This window comes from Rhagoletis zephyria, unplaced genomic scaffold (genome assembly GCF_001687245.7).
Source record: "Rhagoletis zephyria isolate East Lansing unplaced genomic scaffold, Rhagoletis_zephyria_1.1 Rzeph_scaffold_08314, whole genome shotgun sequence".
NCBI classification, from domain to species: Eukaryota; Metazoa; Arthropoda; class Insecta; order Diptera; family Tephritidae; genus Rhagoletis; species Rhagoletis zephyria.
Window position 1 is genome coordinate 7,477 of NW_016165394.1, and position 18,136 is coordinate 25,612.

An 18,136-nucleotide genomic window follows, 5' to 3' on the forward strand; every position below is an offset into this window, starting at 1 on the left:
ATATATATATATATATATATGTATTTATGTACAAGCACAAACCTTTATTTGCATGTTTATGTTAAGTCGGTCATATTCGAGGAAAAAACTTTTAAGCTGCGAGCAATCATCGGGCTAAAACAAAGGGTTGGCAGCTGGTTTGAAAAAAATGGCTTTATTGTTGTTGCTGCTGCTGTTGAGTTACACCATACATTTTTTCTTTGCCGCAACCAAAAATGCTTGTTGCTGTACTAAAACAATTGTTGATGCCTCTACTTTCGTTTTTCGCCTGCAGCTATGTATGTGTTTGTGAAAGCGGCGCGAAAGGAAAACGGCCACAAGTACGGGGATGTTGGTGGCAAAAGAACGAAAAGCAAAAGCTACAAAACAATGAGTTGGCATAATTTCAGGGTGTGAAATGCTTTGTGGTTTTTTATAATTGTATTTGTCCTTTTTATGAATGGGCTTTTTTACATTGAAAATAATACAAATATGTAGTACGTAATGCAGGTAATGAATTGTGGCTGTGGTGTACCTGAAAATACAATGCAAATTCTTGCTAAAAATAATAAAATTACAGCAATTTTCGGTGGATCTGGAAGGAAGTATTTACAAAATGAATGATCCTTTATTATAAGCCAAAGCATTTGCTGTACTAACAAGGGGCCGTTAAGCAATCATGCAGGTCTGTGTAATTATTACGCAAAGAGGAGCTATATTTGCACTAATTAGGAATGTGTATATATGTATGTACTTTAGGGTGGTCCAAAAACACAGCCGGGGGGAGGTAAGTTTAAAGTGTTTCTCTAAAAAAAAAAGAATACTCGTATTTATTTGTATAAGAAAAAAAATTACATTTAGAACTGCCTCAAAGCCTATTGAGTCCATGTATTTTATAAGGGGAAAAACACATTTTCTTTGAAATGGTACAGAATTTTTGAAAATCTATATTTTTCGATCGGAAAGCTCTGCCACCCTATAGGAGACTTAATTTAAAATTACTAAATTGCTTATTCAACCAATTTTTAATACTAACTATTTTTATAGGACCCCAAAAAAACACCAAAAATGCAAAGGGGGACCCAGAAAAAAACGTTAGTCATAAAAGATGGTAAATGGGTATTATTTTTGGAAGTCTCCTTAAGAGAAAGAGAAATTTACGATCGAAAATATTGATGTTCAAAAAAAATAAAAAACGTATGTGTATTCCATTTCTCCNTAAAAAAACGTTAGTCATAAAAGATGGTAAATGGGTATTATTTTTGGAAGTCTCCTTAAGATAATATTGATGTTCAAAAAAAATAAAAAACGTATGTGTATTCCATTTCTCCGAAAAAGTGTTTTCCCTATATAAAATACATGGAAAACTTCATGAAATTTGAGACAGTTCTAAATATCATTTCTTTTTTAACAAAAAACTGCGCGTATTCTTTTTTCCCCATTTAAAAAACTCTTAGCGTGAAACATTTTGAACCTTTTTTTTTTGCCATCCTAATGTACATACATGTAAAAATTAACATGAGGTTATGCATGCCACATATGTATGTGTTAAGTAATAAATTAAGTTAGCATAACGGACCACACATTTGTTTGGGTAATAATTCATGCTTTTTGAAAGGAGGAATCTACTGTTAACCAACACCAGTAGTTGTTAGCTGAGAAGATTTAATGGAGGTTAGGGAAAGACATACAAGATAGTGTTTGTCATGACAGGAGGTTAAGTGAAATCAGTGGTAAATGCGGTTTCAAGCGGTTTTTTTAATATTTTTAAGCGGTTTTTTTTACCTCTAGATTTTTCCAATACCTGATAAACCGGATTTTTACAANTCCCCATTTAAAAAACTCTTAGCGTGAAACATTTTAAATCTTTTTTTTTGCCTTCCTAATGTACATACAATGTAAAAATTAACATGAGGTTATGCATGCCACATATGTATGTGTTAAGTAAAAAATTATGTTAGCATAACGGACCACACATTTTGATTGGGTAATAATTCATGCTTTTTGAAAGGAGGAATCTACTGTTAACCAACACCAGTAGTTGTTAGCTGAGAAGATTTAATTGAGGTTAGGGGAAGACATACAAGATAGGGTTTGTCATGACAGGAGGTTAAGTGAAATCAGTGGTAAATGCGGTTTCAAGCGGTTTTGTTAATATTTTTAAGCGGTTTTTTTACCTCTAGATTTTTCCAATACCTGATAAACCGGATTTTTACAAGCGAATAAACTGGAAAACCCAGTTTATTTTTATGCCAGAATCAAAATATTTTAAACACGTGTTTTTTTGATTGAAAATTGAACCACAACAAATCAGTGAATCGACTACATTTTGTAGTCATTCTCCTCTAACGGCAGTTATTTATTTCTAAATTAAAGCTGTACCTTTTTTTGGCAGTCATATTGTAATTTTAGTCATGATTTCCGACTAACAGTAAGTGTTACTGCAGAGAAATTATGTAAAATAAAACCGAAACTGGAAAACCGGTTTTCAAAAATAGACACATAATCGAACACCTTAATGTGAACCCAATAAATGTTTCTGGTGCAGAGTTTAAGTAGTCAATATAGCAAGTTGTAGCACCGAAAGTACCTACACTTTCACCATCAGAAATGTATAAAATACTTAAAAATTTGCCATAACTTTATTTTTAGAAAAAATGTCTTTACTTTTCAATTTGAAAGTATACTATTGAACACCGAAAAATTATGGCCTGATTAAGAAGTTAATTGACGCAATTAAATTTCTGTCTGAAAATACTTTTAGGCATTTTAAGCCTCCTGTCCCGAAAGAAAAATAAAATTAAACTAAGTTGGAAAATACGTTGGCCACCACTGTTTCCAAGATGGCAGCAGTTCCACAGCCTCCTGAGGCCCGAAACTTATTTTTTACATCTCTTTGGACAATAATAATAAAAATATATATATATATACATATTACAACGCAAAATATCGTCAGATTTTTCTGGTTTGACAGTGGCCGTACACGTATCAAATCGTCGAAATATTTTTTTTTGTATGTGTGCTACTGCATAACTTTGGACCGCGTGAACCGTTTTCCATAACTCTTTTCTTATCGGAAAGTCGTACCTTCATATTGAGTTTGTCTAGTTCCGATTATGGGAGCATTAGAAAAACTAACGGAATTCTGTGGATCTCTTTTTATTGGAAGGGGAATAACTTGGAGGTGGTGATTGAGTTTCAATGATTGGATCAAGGAAAAAATAACGGTGAACCACAAATTATAGTCTTTTCTTGTTTAATTTACGAGTGTTGAAGTCGTTTATTTTTTTCTTTTTTTATAAATCACTCGTTTGCTTAAAAATTGCTTTATTAACGAATCATTTATTCAACCGTGTCCAACTTCATAAAACAGAAAATGTCAATCCTACTTTAGTCAAATAGACAAATTTATCAACAGCATGATATTCCCTGAAAAATGCTTAGCCAACCGGCTTTACGTTCGACCAGAGTTATTAAGACAAGAATTTTACCATCAAGGGGACAACAACAAATTAGCATTAATTAATAAAAAAAAAANCTCGTGAACCGTTTTCCATAACTCTTTTCTTATCGGAAAGTCGTACCTTCATATTGAGTTTGTCTAGTTCCGATTATGGGAGCATTAGAAAAACTAACGGAATTCTGTGGATCTCTTTTTATTGGAAGGGGAATAACTTGGAGGTGGTGATTGAGTTTCAATGATTGGATCAAGGAAAAAATAACGGTAAACCACAAATTAATAGTCTTTTTTTGTTTAATTTACGAGTGTTGAAGTCGTTTGTTTTTTTCTTTTTTAGAAATCACTCGTTTGCTTAAAAGTTGCTTTATTAACGAATCATTTATTCAACCGTGTCCAACTTCATAAAACAGAAAATGTCAATCCTACTTTAGTCAAATAGACAAATTTAACAACAGCATGATATTCCCTGAAAAATGCTTAGCCAACCGGCTTTACGTTCGACCAGAGTTATTAAGACAAGAATTTTACCATCAAGGGGACAACAACAAATTAGCATTAATTAATAAAAAAAAAAAAAATTTTCAGCCGAAAGAGCATAGGCAGTCAATTCTAGAGTTAAAGCAGCTGTTGCTTGGGAACAAAACCGCAAAGTGGGTAATCCCTTTTTGACTGCTGCTGCTAATGAGTTCTGAAAAGGGTTGGCATTTAGACTATTTAACGCTTAACAAAATATTTGCAAAATACCTAAATGGATGAATTTGCTTAAATGCGTTAAAATTGTAAATTGATTAAATATTTGGTACGTACCCATCTATGTATGTATGTAGTATGCAGGTACATATGTATGTATGTATGTGAAAATCAAGGCAATTTAAAACAATGCATCCATAAAACGTCGCTGCAGAGGAAATGGATATTTTGTGATTTTTTTTTAGCTAGATATGCTTATTTTTAATTAAATATGCTTTGATTCCAATAAAGATAAATCAAAAGGGTATATCTTCAACCCTGTTTTCCCTAGCCGTATTTGCTTACCTATTTTGTTGCTCAAACATTCAATTCAAACATACAATTTGGTCACATCGTCTCTAAGAAATAGTGAAGCATTTTCATCTGCTGAATCGCAATAAGCTCAACTTACCAAGCTACGAAACTTAGCAACTTGAAATATGTAAGCTCGTTCTAAATTTTATCCATTTCCTTAACAAAAATGTCAGAGACATAAACACTCTTATGTGTCAGGTTGTAAATATTGTAATTAGACATTTGAAAAAATTTGAACATACATAAATACATATCCTACAGCCTAAAGTACACTCACGCCATTTTAATTAGAGCACTACATACTCGACTAATTTAAATAAACAAAATGAGGTGCTTAAGCTTAAATAAATAAGNTATAAATACATATCCTACAGCCTAAAGTACACTCACGCCATTTTAATTAGAGCACTACATATTCGACTAATTTAAATAAACAAAATGAGGTGCTTAAGCTTAAATAAATAAGCAATGCCAAGTTGTCGAATAGGCAAACTGTTGACATACAAGTGCATGTTCATAATTTTGTCAATATTTGCATAAATTTTATTATGTGCATTATTAATATTTACCTACATACACACATCACTAGCAAAATAAACCAATTTTCAGACGTACATCAAGAAAACCTGTAAAATTTGCATTGTGTGAATATATGAACAAATTAAATTTCAACACAAGCGTACTTACATACAACAACTACTGCAATCGAATGCAATACAACCAATACATACATATGTACATACGAATTTTTAATAGGACCAAGTGCACCATATTACATACTTATATGACCACTTTTCAGTATAACAATGAATAAATATATTAACCTTGATCTTAATTCTAATCTTAAACTTTACCTTAATCTTAATTTTAACCTTAACCTTAATCGTAATCATAAACTAAATCCTATTCTGAAACCTAATCTTAATATTAATCTTAATCGTAGTCTTAGTCTTAAGCTTAAAACTAATCTTAATCTTAATCTTGATCTTAAGTCTAATCTTCATCTTATTCTTCATCTTAATCTTAACCTTAATCTTAATCGTAATCTTAATTTTAATCTTAATCTTAATTTTAATTGTGATCTTTATCTTTATTTTAATCTAAATCTTAATCTAAATCTTATTCTTAAACTTAATCTTAATCTTAATCGTAGTCTTTATCTTAATCTTAATCTTAACCTTATTCTTAGTCTTAATCTTGATCTTAATTTTAATCTTAGTCTTTATCGTAAACTTAATATATTTTGTCCTCACATTTTAGTTAAGTATTTGGCCGAGCTTCTCATCCAATTCGTGGGGTGCGTACTGACAATGTTACACAGTTGGAGAGACCTTCAGTTTTACTGCACTTTCGAATGGCGAATGGATTTTATGAGGAGCTTTTTTTATGGCACGAATACATTTGGAGGCAGGGCTGCCAACTTGGCTCAAACAGTGCAATTTTTGGCCCCTATTTTACATCAAATGGCACTTAATTTTTCAAAATGGCACTTTTCAAGAATAGTATTTCAATATATTTTTTGTGAAGTCCTTCGCGTGTACTTCTTTTTCTCAACTGAAATTTTCTAATTTTTAAAGATTATTGAACTTATCTTGATCTTATTTTGGCATTGCCTTTTTGTTTTAGAAATGCGGTGCTTATTTTATTGCTGAATGGGAAGAATTAAAAAGGATGACACCATTTTTGGCGCTTTTATTTTTCTATTTGGCACATTTTGGCACTTTTTTATCCTCAATATGGCACCTCGTAGCTAAAGATAGTTGGCAGCCCTGTGTAGAGGTTTGCCATTGCCTGCCGAGGGGCGATCGCTGTTAAAAAAAAAACGTTTTCTAATCTTGATGTTGCACGTACCGGGGATCGAACCAAGGTCCTATGCAGTGGCAGTACGCACCTCAAGCCACTCAGCTACAGCGGCCGACTAATACGATATATCTCCATTTTTAGATTGCCAAAAATGCGTGTCAAATTTTGAAGTGGCCGAAACTTTATATCGTATTTTTTAATGTTTAGAAATTGATGTTCCGTTTTAGTTTTCAAACGTTAAAATAAATTACGACTTAAACGCTTCAAATCATCGTCAAATATGCTGCTTGTTTTTAATTTAATTACCGTTTTTAGCCTAACGCTCTGACAAGCAGTCTAAACTTGTTGGATACAGATAATAACCAAGCGTTCTGAACGTTAAAGCGTCAAAGTAATTGCATTGCATTTGCATGAAAAGCCATTTGCATGATTACGGGTCAAAAAGTTGAGTAACACGCCATGGCACTTAAAGTGATAGCGATGATAATTGTTGCTGCGGTGCTGATTGTGAGAGACGTTGTCACTGAAGTGCTGTGGGGGATAGTCATATCAGATTTTCGTGATAAGTGAGTGGGTGGCGCAGTTACTCTTTTTATGGAACGCACAATTATATACCACGGCACGGTATGTATGTATATATATACTAAAAAGTAATTGATGGCGAACAAGGGTCGTTTTTCGCCATGGCTTTGTAGGGAGCTTTGAAGGGAGAAAACCTCGCTTTGGCTTCAGTTTGCAGCCGAATAAAATACGTAAAGCAAGCATTTGCGCGCAAATTTATGTGGAAGCTTACATTTTTATTTGCACTAGCATTTTGTTGTTATACCTCTGCTTGCGCCAGCATAACATGATGCATAAATATTTTGCATAATGCGTTGAGCGTTCACTGAGTTGCACCTTTTTTATGTTGCAGCGGCGAAGGCGTGCGTGGTGTTGCAACGAATGGAGGTGGAGGTGAAAATATCTCTTCATGCGGAACGTGATATTTGGACATTCAAAAATGAAAAGTTAAAATAACCATTAAGAATAGAGAGGTTGAGCGTAAGAGGGGGAAAATAAGCAAAATGAGGGCAGCAAACCGTGCGAAAAACGCTTACTTTGCATACATTTTAAATTGCATTTTAAGTAATGAATTTGCATCATGCCACATAGCGCACTGAATTGCAGCGGCGGCTTAAGCAAAAACAAAAAAGCGAAAGTGCACTTTATGTAAATAAGTAAGAAAAAAAAATGTATAAATACGCTAAACGTGTTCAAGGTAGCTTAGCGTTAGTGGCAAGGGAAGTGTCAGTTGTGAAGGATTCGCTTGTTTAGAGGAGCATGCTTGTCAAATGGTTTCTTTTTTTTTACGGATGTCGACTAAGTGTGACATTAAAAATGCATTATTCCAACAACAAAGCGGACTCAACAACCGTAAAACGGCTGTTTGACTCATAGTTAAAAACGTGGAACAAGTATCAAGATGTGTTGGACCTTCATTTAATGTGTTTATAAAAAAGTAACGGTATTTACATGTTGCTTTTTTCAGCGTGTTAGTAGACGCATAGCCAAGGAAACTTCTTCTCTGCTCAGCATAGATACATAAATTATTGTGTAGTATTGAGCTTGCAGGTGGTGCTCGAAATGCCCAATCTCTTCCAAAACGGTGAAAGTGTAAGGGAAGTACGCTTTTTTCATCTCTCATACCTCTGGTATACCTCTGTATTCCGGTACCTAAATATATCTGGTGAAGAGTAAACTGCTATCACTTTAAGTGATGTGCTGCCAAATACTTCCAAGTTTCCGAATTACTTGTGGATAAAATTCAAATTGGTTAGAGCCAATTGTACTCCAAGTCGTTCCGAGTTCACTCACCCCCCGACCTTCGTTTCCATTTTAGATCCGCTAGTGTAGCATCGAATAGAATCAAAGAATCTCGGAGCGTCCTACATCCATTTCTCTCTGCCAGGGATATCTAATTTATATCCTTTTTCGAAAGCTGCTGACCCTCTTGGGTTTAGCTAGCAGGATTTCACCTGATCTGTGACGTTTGCTGATTACCTGTGGCTTTTACTGCTTCCATAGCCGGTAGTCCGTTATGACGGCGTTTGCCCATTCGAACTCTGCCTGAATTTCAACAAAGTAGCTGTTTAAACTCTCTACGCTGTTTGGTAGCCTTATTTTGGTACTGGCCCCATAGTACGTGTCTGTGCAGCTGCTCTTCCGATTCTTTAAGAGTGTCTGTCTCTTTGTTTGCGTTGTTGTTTTTGTAGTCGTTTTTATTCATATTTGTGTCCGGCGAGTGGTGTTGAAAATTAGTCGTACATCCACGAGGCTATCGTGAGTAAGGCCTTAAATACAACCTTTTTGGGGCCTGGTTCGAAGATAGCTTCGATCAAGCCCCATTCGAATTTCGCCTCACAAACATAGTCAAAACCATTTTGGAGTGTCACATCTATTACAAAGATTAACACACAGCATGGATTCCTGATCTTTGCAAGATCTTAACTGGAAGTCAACCCGACATCGTGCAGGCTCTTTCAGTGCTTGATAGAGAGATAGATAGTTGAATAAAGCACTGCGACCAGTAGGTATATTATTCCCAGAGCTCATCACAGTACTTCACCTAGCACTAGAGATTCTAGAATTTTCAGAATTGAACTCGGAGGCAGAAAGCGAATTTGGTCCTCTCTTGGCCATAATTGCCATATGCTCCTCTCTCTTCTAAGTGCGATGGCCTCACATTCCAGAAGGAGGTATAATGGTGCCTCCTTGGCAATCTCAGTACACAAACTTATGGCATAGACTTCCGCTTGGAATATGCTAGGAAAGGTTTCCAGAGGCACCTAAATCATCAGCCTAGGGCCATAAACACCTTCTCCCCACCCCTGAATCCCTGGTCTATGATAGAAGTACTCCAGGTCGCCTTGCTGTGTGTTTCAACCCTATAGTTTCTTTCGAAACAACCTCTTAGCTAGATTAAGTCCTCTATGGGATTTATTGTCGGACGCCGCCTTGATATCAAGGAAGGCACAGAGCACTGTTCGTCCAAACTCGAAGGTTTCCTGTATTTCCGAAGTCAGAGCGTACAGAGTAATATCTGTAGATCTATCCGCTCTGTACGCGTGCTGATCTGGATTCAACAGTGCCTGTTTCTTTCCGTGCGACACATTACCTGTCGGCATCCACGTGCGGATTTCCTTCGAAGATTTTAATACCTTCAATCGCCTCTTATTTTGAAGAAATTCCATGTGAGTTCATTGAAACCGACAGTTAGATCATTTTCTTGTCGGTTAGTCAGTGACCCACAGAAAGTGTAGATATTAATGACTTGCGAATCTATTAATCACATTCAGCTGTCAGCCAAAAGTGGACGCTTCTCTGAACGAGATCCGTTTTTGATGGCAAAAGTCCTTCTTGCCTTAGCTAAACTTTTGTTCAATAAAGTGTAGGTAGAATTGAAAGTTTCAGTGCAAATACATATCAAGCAAATAATTTAGTATGCAGGTGTTGTAAATATTTTCGGTTTGTCATTTTTTAAAGGAAGAAATATGAGCTTCGTTAAAAATAAAATAAATGTGTCAATTTTCTCCAAACTTCATAAAATTTAGTGCTTGGAGCCAAAATAGTTTCGTACGAGGTGGGCATCATAGTAAAAAAACTCTTCATTATCTTCCAAATCGGAAAATTTTGGAGTAAACGTGCAGGATACACCTAACTTCTTCAAAAATATTTTTTTTTTTTAAATTTGCGCCTATTTTTCTAGAATTAATGGACGATAATGTAAACCGATTTTGACGCTCTTTCATATTTATGATTTTCCAGTTAAAACCAGCATGAATTTCATCAAAAGCGGTTAACATTTACTATTTCCGCCCACAATAGAGGGGACGTGGCAGCGCGTTGAATTTTACTATTTTCCACATTTCTTCATTCTTAAGTGCCGAATAGCGCATATACGAAATTTCAGCGGATTTGTAGTACGGTTACTTCTTTTGGCCACAGCTTATATGGGGACGCCCCACTGTGCGACCTCGTTCCCTTCAATATCCCGCTACCCTAGTGCCTAGTGTTACGCCTGACTGTGATAGGCAACTTCATTTGCCCATCCTGCCTTAAAGAGGATGGGACGTTGGAACACTTTTTGTGCTTCTGGCCCCCCCTTTGCAAGAATTAGGTATGGGATATTTGGCCGCGATGTCTTGAGAGGCGAACACCTGAGCCCTTTAACACCCAACAATCTGCTTAGGTTTATTCGTAAATAGTGAAGATTTAAAACAGATTAAAAGGGAAATGAAAACAATACAATGGACGGCATGTAGTCTGAGTGTTGTTTTCTGAACGCGTTGTTTTGAGCCTGGTTCCGACAAACAACAAAAAATAGAAATAAAAATAAAAAATTGGTAATTGCTGCCAAGGGGTAAAGCGTATCGAAGCACTCCTTTTCCTAGTGGAGAGGACCCTGATCTCCGCTTGACTGTCTGAAAAGATAACAAAGAAAGCGCCTTTCTTCAACAATGGGGCATCAGCCTCGTGTCTGCTGATCCTGCAGGCGAGGGCGAAGCCTGTATTTGTTGTATATATAAACGTTGATTGATTTTTTTGGACTTCAAACTACTAAGGCATAGAAAAATGGAGAGGACTATCTAAAGGTTTTCTGAAGAGTTGAGCTTCAATGCTAGTTCCAACTCCGCCTCTTATCAAGAGTGATACAAGCGATTTGAACCCGTCATCAGTGTTCAAGTGCAGCCTCTTCAGGTCGTGAATATCTGCAATAAAGCAGTTAAAAGAGCCTACATTACTGAGCAAAAATTAAGTAAAAAGAGCAACTCTTTTTCAAACACTGTTTCCCTGGGCCTCATCCAAAGACGACATGGTGTTTTTAGTCGCAAATGAATTGCCGTAGCCCAAAATCCAACTTAGCACTCGACACGAATGTAACTTTAAATATTTGTATGCCTCGGCGCGCAGGTTGGACCCAGTATGCTAATGAGCAAGATAAGCTTTTTTTGTTTGGAAATATACGCAGGGAAGAAGGGTGAAATAAATTTTGATAAAATGTTATATAAAAAACGTATTGGGGGGATTGCTGGGTAATAAAGTAGATAAAAGTAGTATTGGTTGCACGTTTCCAATTCGCTGCCTGATTGTGCAATTTGCGGAAGTAAGCGGATGCAAAGTGTGCCAATAGCCTTGAGGGTATTCAGATGTGCAAAGCTTCTCCGGTTTTTGTTTTTTCTTTTTACTTTTTATTCATTAAATACGAAGCAATTGCAAAGGAAGCGAGAGAAGAATACCGAGAGTACGTATTTTTACAAATTAAACGACGCAGGTGTGAAGGGTAAAAAAGTAATTTTCCTCACTTTTTACACAAAAAGGTATCAATGAAAAAGTATGAGGAAAAGGAATACAGTAGTTTTTTCTTTTACTAATTTTTCACATTTCTTTCTTTGGCCTTCTAGGAAATCTTCCACGAGCATGCCACACATTTGCGCATTCTTCGCGAACATCATGATGCCGCTGCTTTGGCTTCGAGTCGTGTGCCGGGACGTTTGCGTCAGAATTTGCTAGCCAATTTCCGCAATGGCAGTCGTCATGCACCCTACTTCATTTATGGGCCCCATGGCAGCGGCAAGAGTGCGCTCCTGGTGAACTTGTATCACCAGTGTAAGGATTGGTTCAATTCGACACGCGTCTATCGCGTTATGCGCTTTGCTGCCGCTTCACCGCGCTCTGCCTACAATCTCGAATTATTACGCGTGATTTGTCAGCAAATCTCCATTATTTACAATATACCCGAAGGTTATTTACCCAAAGATGCTTCCTTCGATCCGGTCTACATCAACAGCTGGTTCCAAAATTTACTACGTCGCATCGAGGATATGAGTAATGATATATTTTTCATTTTTATCGACGATCTACAACTGCTAAATCCGCTTGATTGCGACGTGGTGGCGGCACTGTCATGGCTGCCCACCTCTTTGCCATGGAATGTGCAACTCATCTGCTCGACAACAACACCAATTGATCAGCTGCGCTTCACACCAATGCAACGTGATCGCTTCAAGTCGGCAGAGTTCCTTTTCGATTTAACTGCTGAGGAGAATCGCACTGAGTTGCATAAGCCACTGGCCGTGGCTGCTGGCCTGCCGGATATATCGTTTACGGATTTTATAGCGCACGAATTTGAACGGCTTGAGGCGCGATATGGCAAGAAATGTGTAGCGCGCTTAGCTGGTTATATTACTTGCTCGGAGTTTGGTTTATCGGAAACGGAGTTGCTCGAACTGCTAATGCTCACGGACGATCCAGAGGCATTCGTTGAGGCGGAGAGAGGAAATTTCAATTTCTCTACCTTCAAGCAAATACACAGTGATATGAGTGAGTATTGGTTAAGGCAGGAGAATTGAGGCGACTATTATTTTTTCACTGCATATTTCAATTCGTATCATCTTTAGTTCTGACTAATCCATATATGTACGTATATATGTATATTAGGGTGGTCCTTATAATTTTCACATCAGATTTCCTAAGCCTCAACCCCTACGTCGATGCTAATATAGTCGATACGCCTTAACCGTCTCCAAGGGACCAAACCCTATATGTGATATATATGACAGTGGTTTACCGACTGAAGGGGTGAGACTGCAAAAATTCGTTCTTTAAATTTTTTTTAAGGACCACCCTAATGTATATACATTAGGGCAGGTAAATTCGTATGCAAGATTTTTTCGACTATGCGCGTATAGCACAGAAGGAATATACGTGGAATTCTAAGCAAATTTGCCGAAGAAACCTTGGGTCTAAAATAAATTTGAAGTTTGCCAAATTGCGAAAATATGAACGCCAGAGGATGAAACAGTGGAAATTTTCACATTTTCTTCGAAACCTATTTTCGCAATTCGGCAAACTCCAAGTTGATTTTAGACCCATGGTTTCTTCAGAAAATTTGCTTAGAATTACACGTAGAATCCTCCTGTGCTATACGCGCATAGGCAAAAAAAAAATTGACCCGCGCTAATACAAATCACCTATTTAAGAGCAATATGTGTGTGTTCTGTTTTATTACTACTTTTTATTTTTAGAATTTTTGTTGCGTGATAAAATCATGTCTGGCAAAGTTCTGCTAGAGTGGCGTCACAGTTACTGCGCTGAACTCTCAAAAAGCCGTTATATGGATGCACATAGTACACGAACGATGCACATAGCTATTGCCAATATATTTTTTCAACAGGAAAATGAAGAGAATGATGGAAGCACCAGTGAAAATGCCTCGGGAGAAAGTGACAAACACTCAGGTGATTCTTGAATATTACTTTACCTCTATATGCACATACATGCATATGTTTTATGTAATTTATGCAGTAGGCTCTTTGCTAAAAGAGGCTTTAAACGAATAGAGCAAAAACGCAAGCAAAGAAGTATCGAAAGCACACATGTGCATTAGATGCTACCACCTTACATGCGAACGAACAAAAGTTCGCCATACACCCCTGGTATTTACATAGTTCACCTTTGCGTTCAACTTTTTGATGAATACGAAAGTAGAATTTTTTAAATGGCCTTTGAACTAGTCGCTTTCAATGAAGTTGGCCGACAGCCACTTACTTTAAAATCCGACATCACGAGTTATTTGAAAAATGGCAATCTGGAAAAAACCAGCTCTAAATTTTCAAATTAAGAAAAACTGGTTTTAATTTACATATTTCTCATACAGTAATAACACTTACTGTTAGCCAGATATCTGAAATGTATGTAATGTAAATCAAAAGTTCTTATATTCGTTGTTGTTGTTTCTGACACTGTAGGAGAATAATGTGATGTGGAAGGATTTTCATATGAGGCATTCTTTTTTAAGTCCATTTGTCTCCGATTCGCTTCAAATTTTTATCGGAATACGCAATAACATTTAGAGTTTTGCAAAAACCCGATTGTTAACACCTTGCTAAATATATCTTGTTTACATGCGACTGCTAACACCAGGCGCCTAAATGCATGCTATGTAGTGCTGCATGTGCAAAAATTTCCTTCATTAAATTAATGAAATTTATGTACATGCACTTCTCAACTGCAATGTAATAAAACTTTCTTAAGTTTTAATTTGATGGCAGTTCAAAGGATGCTCTGCCTAGTCGGATGCATCCTCCGGACACTGCTTCCGGAGCATTCTGCGGACTCTGCATGGCTTACAACCATGCGGAGGTGGTAATAGTTGATTACCATTGGCCACAGTGCCTACCCACTACTTTTTGGTCCAATAAATATTTTTTTTTTATATACATACATGCATTCACACTGGTCTCCCTTCTCACTGAGTTAGTCATATCTCTTCCTAAGTTTTCGAAAATAAATTTGAAAAAAAATTTTCTTAACAAAAAAAATCTCCTCATAAAAAAAAATATTCTAAAAATAGTTATTGAAAAATGCCCATTTTTATAGAGAACTAGTCAGGTATTACGATGGTATATCCCTAGTTTATTGGTCTTCACTATGTAAATCAACTTCAAAAAGTACGACTATTTAAAGCTAAAAGCAAAAAAAAAAACAATCCACCATCTTTTACATAAAAATATTAAGCCTGTTTCTTTAGCTTTAAAACGACATTAAGGTGAAGTCTCTGCGATGAGAGGAATCCGAGATACATTTAACGATTTGAAGAAGTACATGTATGGTCAGAATAACGACAAAATTCGAACTATGACAGATCATCTCTCCGAAGAAAAAGAAGAAAAAAAGTTCCCTGAATACGTGGTAGCTTATTTCATATATAGAATCCATAAAAAACACTAAGCGAATCGAAAGTGTGAGGCTAAATTTGTTGTCCGATATGAAAAAGAATGCCTCATATACGAAAAATAAAAATTACTTACAAATAAATATGAATTACGTCCGATTTTGTCTACTTTTATTGCATATTCCATAATACCTTTATTCAATTTTTCGAGTACGCGGAATTATCGAAGTATTGCTACATACTTGTTTAAGTTGTAATTAAAGAATTCTGAATTATAAATTATAAATTTAAAGAAGTAGCACATTTGAACAGATTGCATCACGCTCAATTCTGAATCAAAATTTAGCTCAATATGTAGCAAAACGTTGCTTTATGGTTCGTTATATGCGCTTTCGAGATACGGACTATAGAGTTTCAATAAATTCGGATTACACAATTTTCAATGCTACACAAATAACTATCCGGAGTTCCAAATATTCGTATTATAAATTCTTCCCACTACCAACTCTCACCTGTGCTTCTAATTGATGCTGAAAAATTTTTCTGAATGGACTTCTTATTTAAATATATGTGGTTCCCAAATAATGGAAAATTTCATATTGAGGGCAGTTATGCATAAGTCAAGACAAACAGTTAGCTTCCGGTCAATCAAGCTTAAGGAAGATATTCCAGTGTTTAGGATAAAATTAATAAATTTTTTATAGCTACATTTTTAGTAAAACAAAATTCCATAATCAAAAAATTAATGTTTCAAAAAAAACGCGCCTGAAAATATGCAAAAAAAAACAACGGTGGAAGCCGGTTTGAGAAGACAGGGTCAATCACACTTACACATACTTATATATAACAATAAAATTTTTGACAAGCAATATTTATATAGCCACGCATTTTAGCATATTATTCTTCTACGTATGTATGTACATACTTTATATTTGCTTAAAATTGTATCCACATTTTTTAATCATCCTTTCAGTAATCAGTCAAAAGGAGAAGGAAAGCATTTCAGCATCAGAGCGTAAAGCTTCATCACATCACAACGATGACACATCCACCTTTTACAATCCCATTGCCGCTGATGTTTCATACAGTATGCGACATGTGGAGGAGAGTTGGCATCATTTGATGCGTTCCGATGATATAGCGAAATTTAAACAGATAGCCGTGTGCAATTTTGATTTCCTTTTGGCAGCGGTAAGTGGAAGCAAACTTATACACACAAAGTAGTACATATGTACACATTATATAGTATAAACATATGCTTACAAACATATGTATGTATATGCTACAGTTATTAAATTTATTTCAGCAAATAATAAATCTTGAAGCAGAAAATTCGCTTTCATTTCCAATACGAACAGCTAAATAAAGATTTACGACTTTCAAGCCAATAAAGCACTAAAACATTTACGGTTCTTGTTGTGCAATTTTTTTTTGGTTTATTATGTTTCTTAAGCGTAATCTTATAAATCATGCCGAAGATGGATATAACAAAATAAAGAATTCCTAATATTGCAAATTCAAAGGAGGCAGTTCTCTTCGAATCCTTTGACGTGAGCACAGTCATCGTCCAATTCTATCTTTGCCAAGAACAACGTCCGTTGAGCGGAAGAGGCCTATAAGCCTTCCAAAGATGCAAGTAGTAGTGGCATAGCTAGTCCTCTTCGAAACTTATGATGTCATGGTGTAGATAAACTCATAACGCATAAAGTCTGAGGATTAATATGGTTGCTTAGATATTCAAACCTGCTTGGTTATGTTTTTCGCTAGAAAGAACATAATATTGGGCTGATATCAAGCTACCAACTGGTTATCACAATGTCTTGCGTTCTCTTATGCACCGAATTCATCTGGTCCCCAAAGGCAAAATCCCAGCTTAATTTTATGTACGACGAAATGTCAAAGCATATCTTTCACTTTTTAATTTAATTTAATTTAATTTTTAAGTATGCATCTAATGCAAAAGCATATTCTAAAGACTATTTTACCTAATCTCACTACTTTTCAACTATCTATATCGATATATTCCATTTCGATTTATTTATCGATAACATCAATTTCAAAGCTTAATACTTAGTAGTGTTGAATTACTATCGATAGCTCGAACGATTTAGATTTATCGATACACTTATCGACACCACTCTCGATATTTTTATCGAATTTTTATTTTTTTTTTTTATTGGTTTGCTGTAATGATTATTTCATGTTTAACGGCCCGGAAGCTTTTCTCTTTCTTTGAATTCTCACTCAACTTATAAATATACATAAGGATACCTCGCCAAAAAAATGTTGTGCTTTTTCCACCGAAATCATTATTTTATTATATTTTAAGATTCCGCCATTTCCATTTCGGAAGAATATTAAGATTAACGTAAGCTGGACTGATTTCAAAATTCCTCCAAAAATTTCATTATTTTGATTATGTTGATAAAATGTTTAAATATTTTTAAGCAAACCATTTAAGCTTTTATACTATTCTATCATCCCAGGTGATATTTTGAAAGAAATACATATATATTTTCAGAAACTAATTTTTATTTTTTTCGGAAAATTCCAAGTCAACCGAATAAAAAATTTGTAAACCAATTTTTTGTTCACTTTAATAATTCGATGGTTATTTTTAAGGGCGTGTGTGAATCGGTAACAAAGTTCTACGGGGAATGCTGTTGAATAATATTTTTACTATGGTGAGACAGTTTTGCCAATCTGCTGTGTGAAATGAAATATTTTTTGACAGCAGTAAATTTTTCATAACCGCAGATTTACGTGGAATAAAATATTACAAATTGAAGTGAAATTAATATTTTAAGAAAACATCTACCATCGTTGATTGCAATTCATCAATTTAAGCTTTTATTGAACGAAAAATTACACACATCAATAATCTTTGCGATTGTCAAAAGTTTCTATGGATTTGTCAAAAATTTCACTATCCTCATGAGCTACTGAAATTTTATTCACCTCACAGTTGCCAAAAATTTACTCGCCGCGAACTTTTCTACCGATTCACACACGCTCTAAGTACAAATATACGTACATTTTCTTTCTCGGAGCTCCTGCAGCAACTTATTGTACCAAATTTTTACAAAAACCATTTTTTGTTGAGTTTTCACCACTCCTCATTCTCTACAAGTTTGTAC

At 35.5% G+C, this 18,136-nt stretch overlaps 1 protein-coding gene across 1 annotated transcript in view; it reads left to right on the forward strand.

The window, feature by feature from the left end:
- LOC108374963 (uncharacterized) overlaps positions 1 to 16,190 on the forward strand; it is a gene marked incomplete at both ends in the record, with an annotated part of 21,222 nt that extends 5,032 nt beyond the window's left edge. Inside the window, 3 exons of the mRNA XM_017631024.1 lie at positions 11,728 to 12,646; positions 13,351 to 13,563; positions 15,973 to 16,190. Coding sequence (XP_017486513.1) covers positions 11,728 to 12,646; positions 13,351 to 13,563; positions 15,973 to 16,190 — 1,350 coding nt within the window. The remainder of the gene's footprint in view (positions 1 to 11,727; positions 12,647 to 13,350; positions 13,564 to 15,972) is intronic.
- Between the last annotated feature and the right edge of the window lie 1,946 nt (positions 16,191 to 18,136).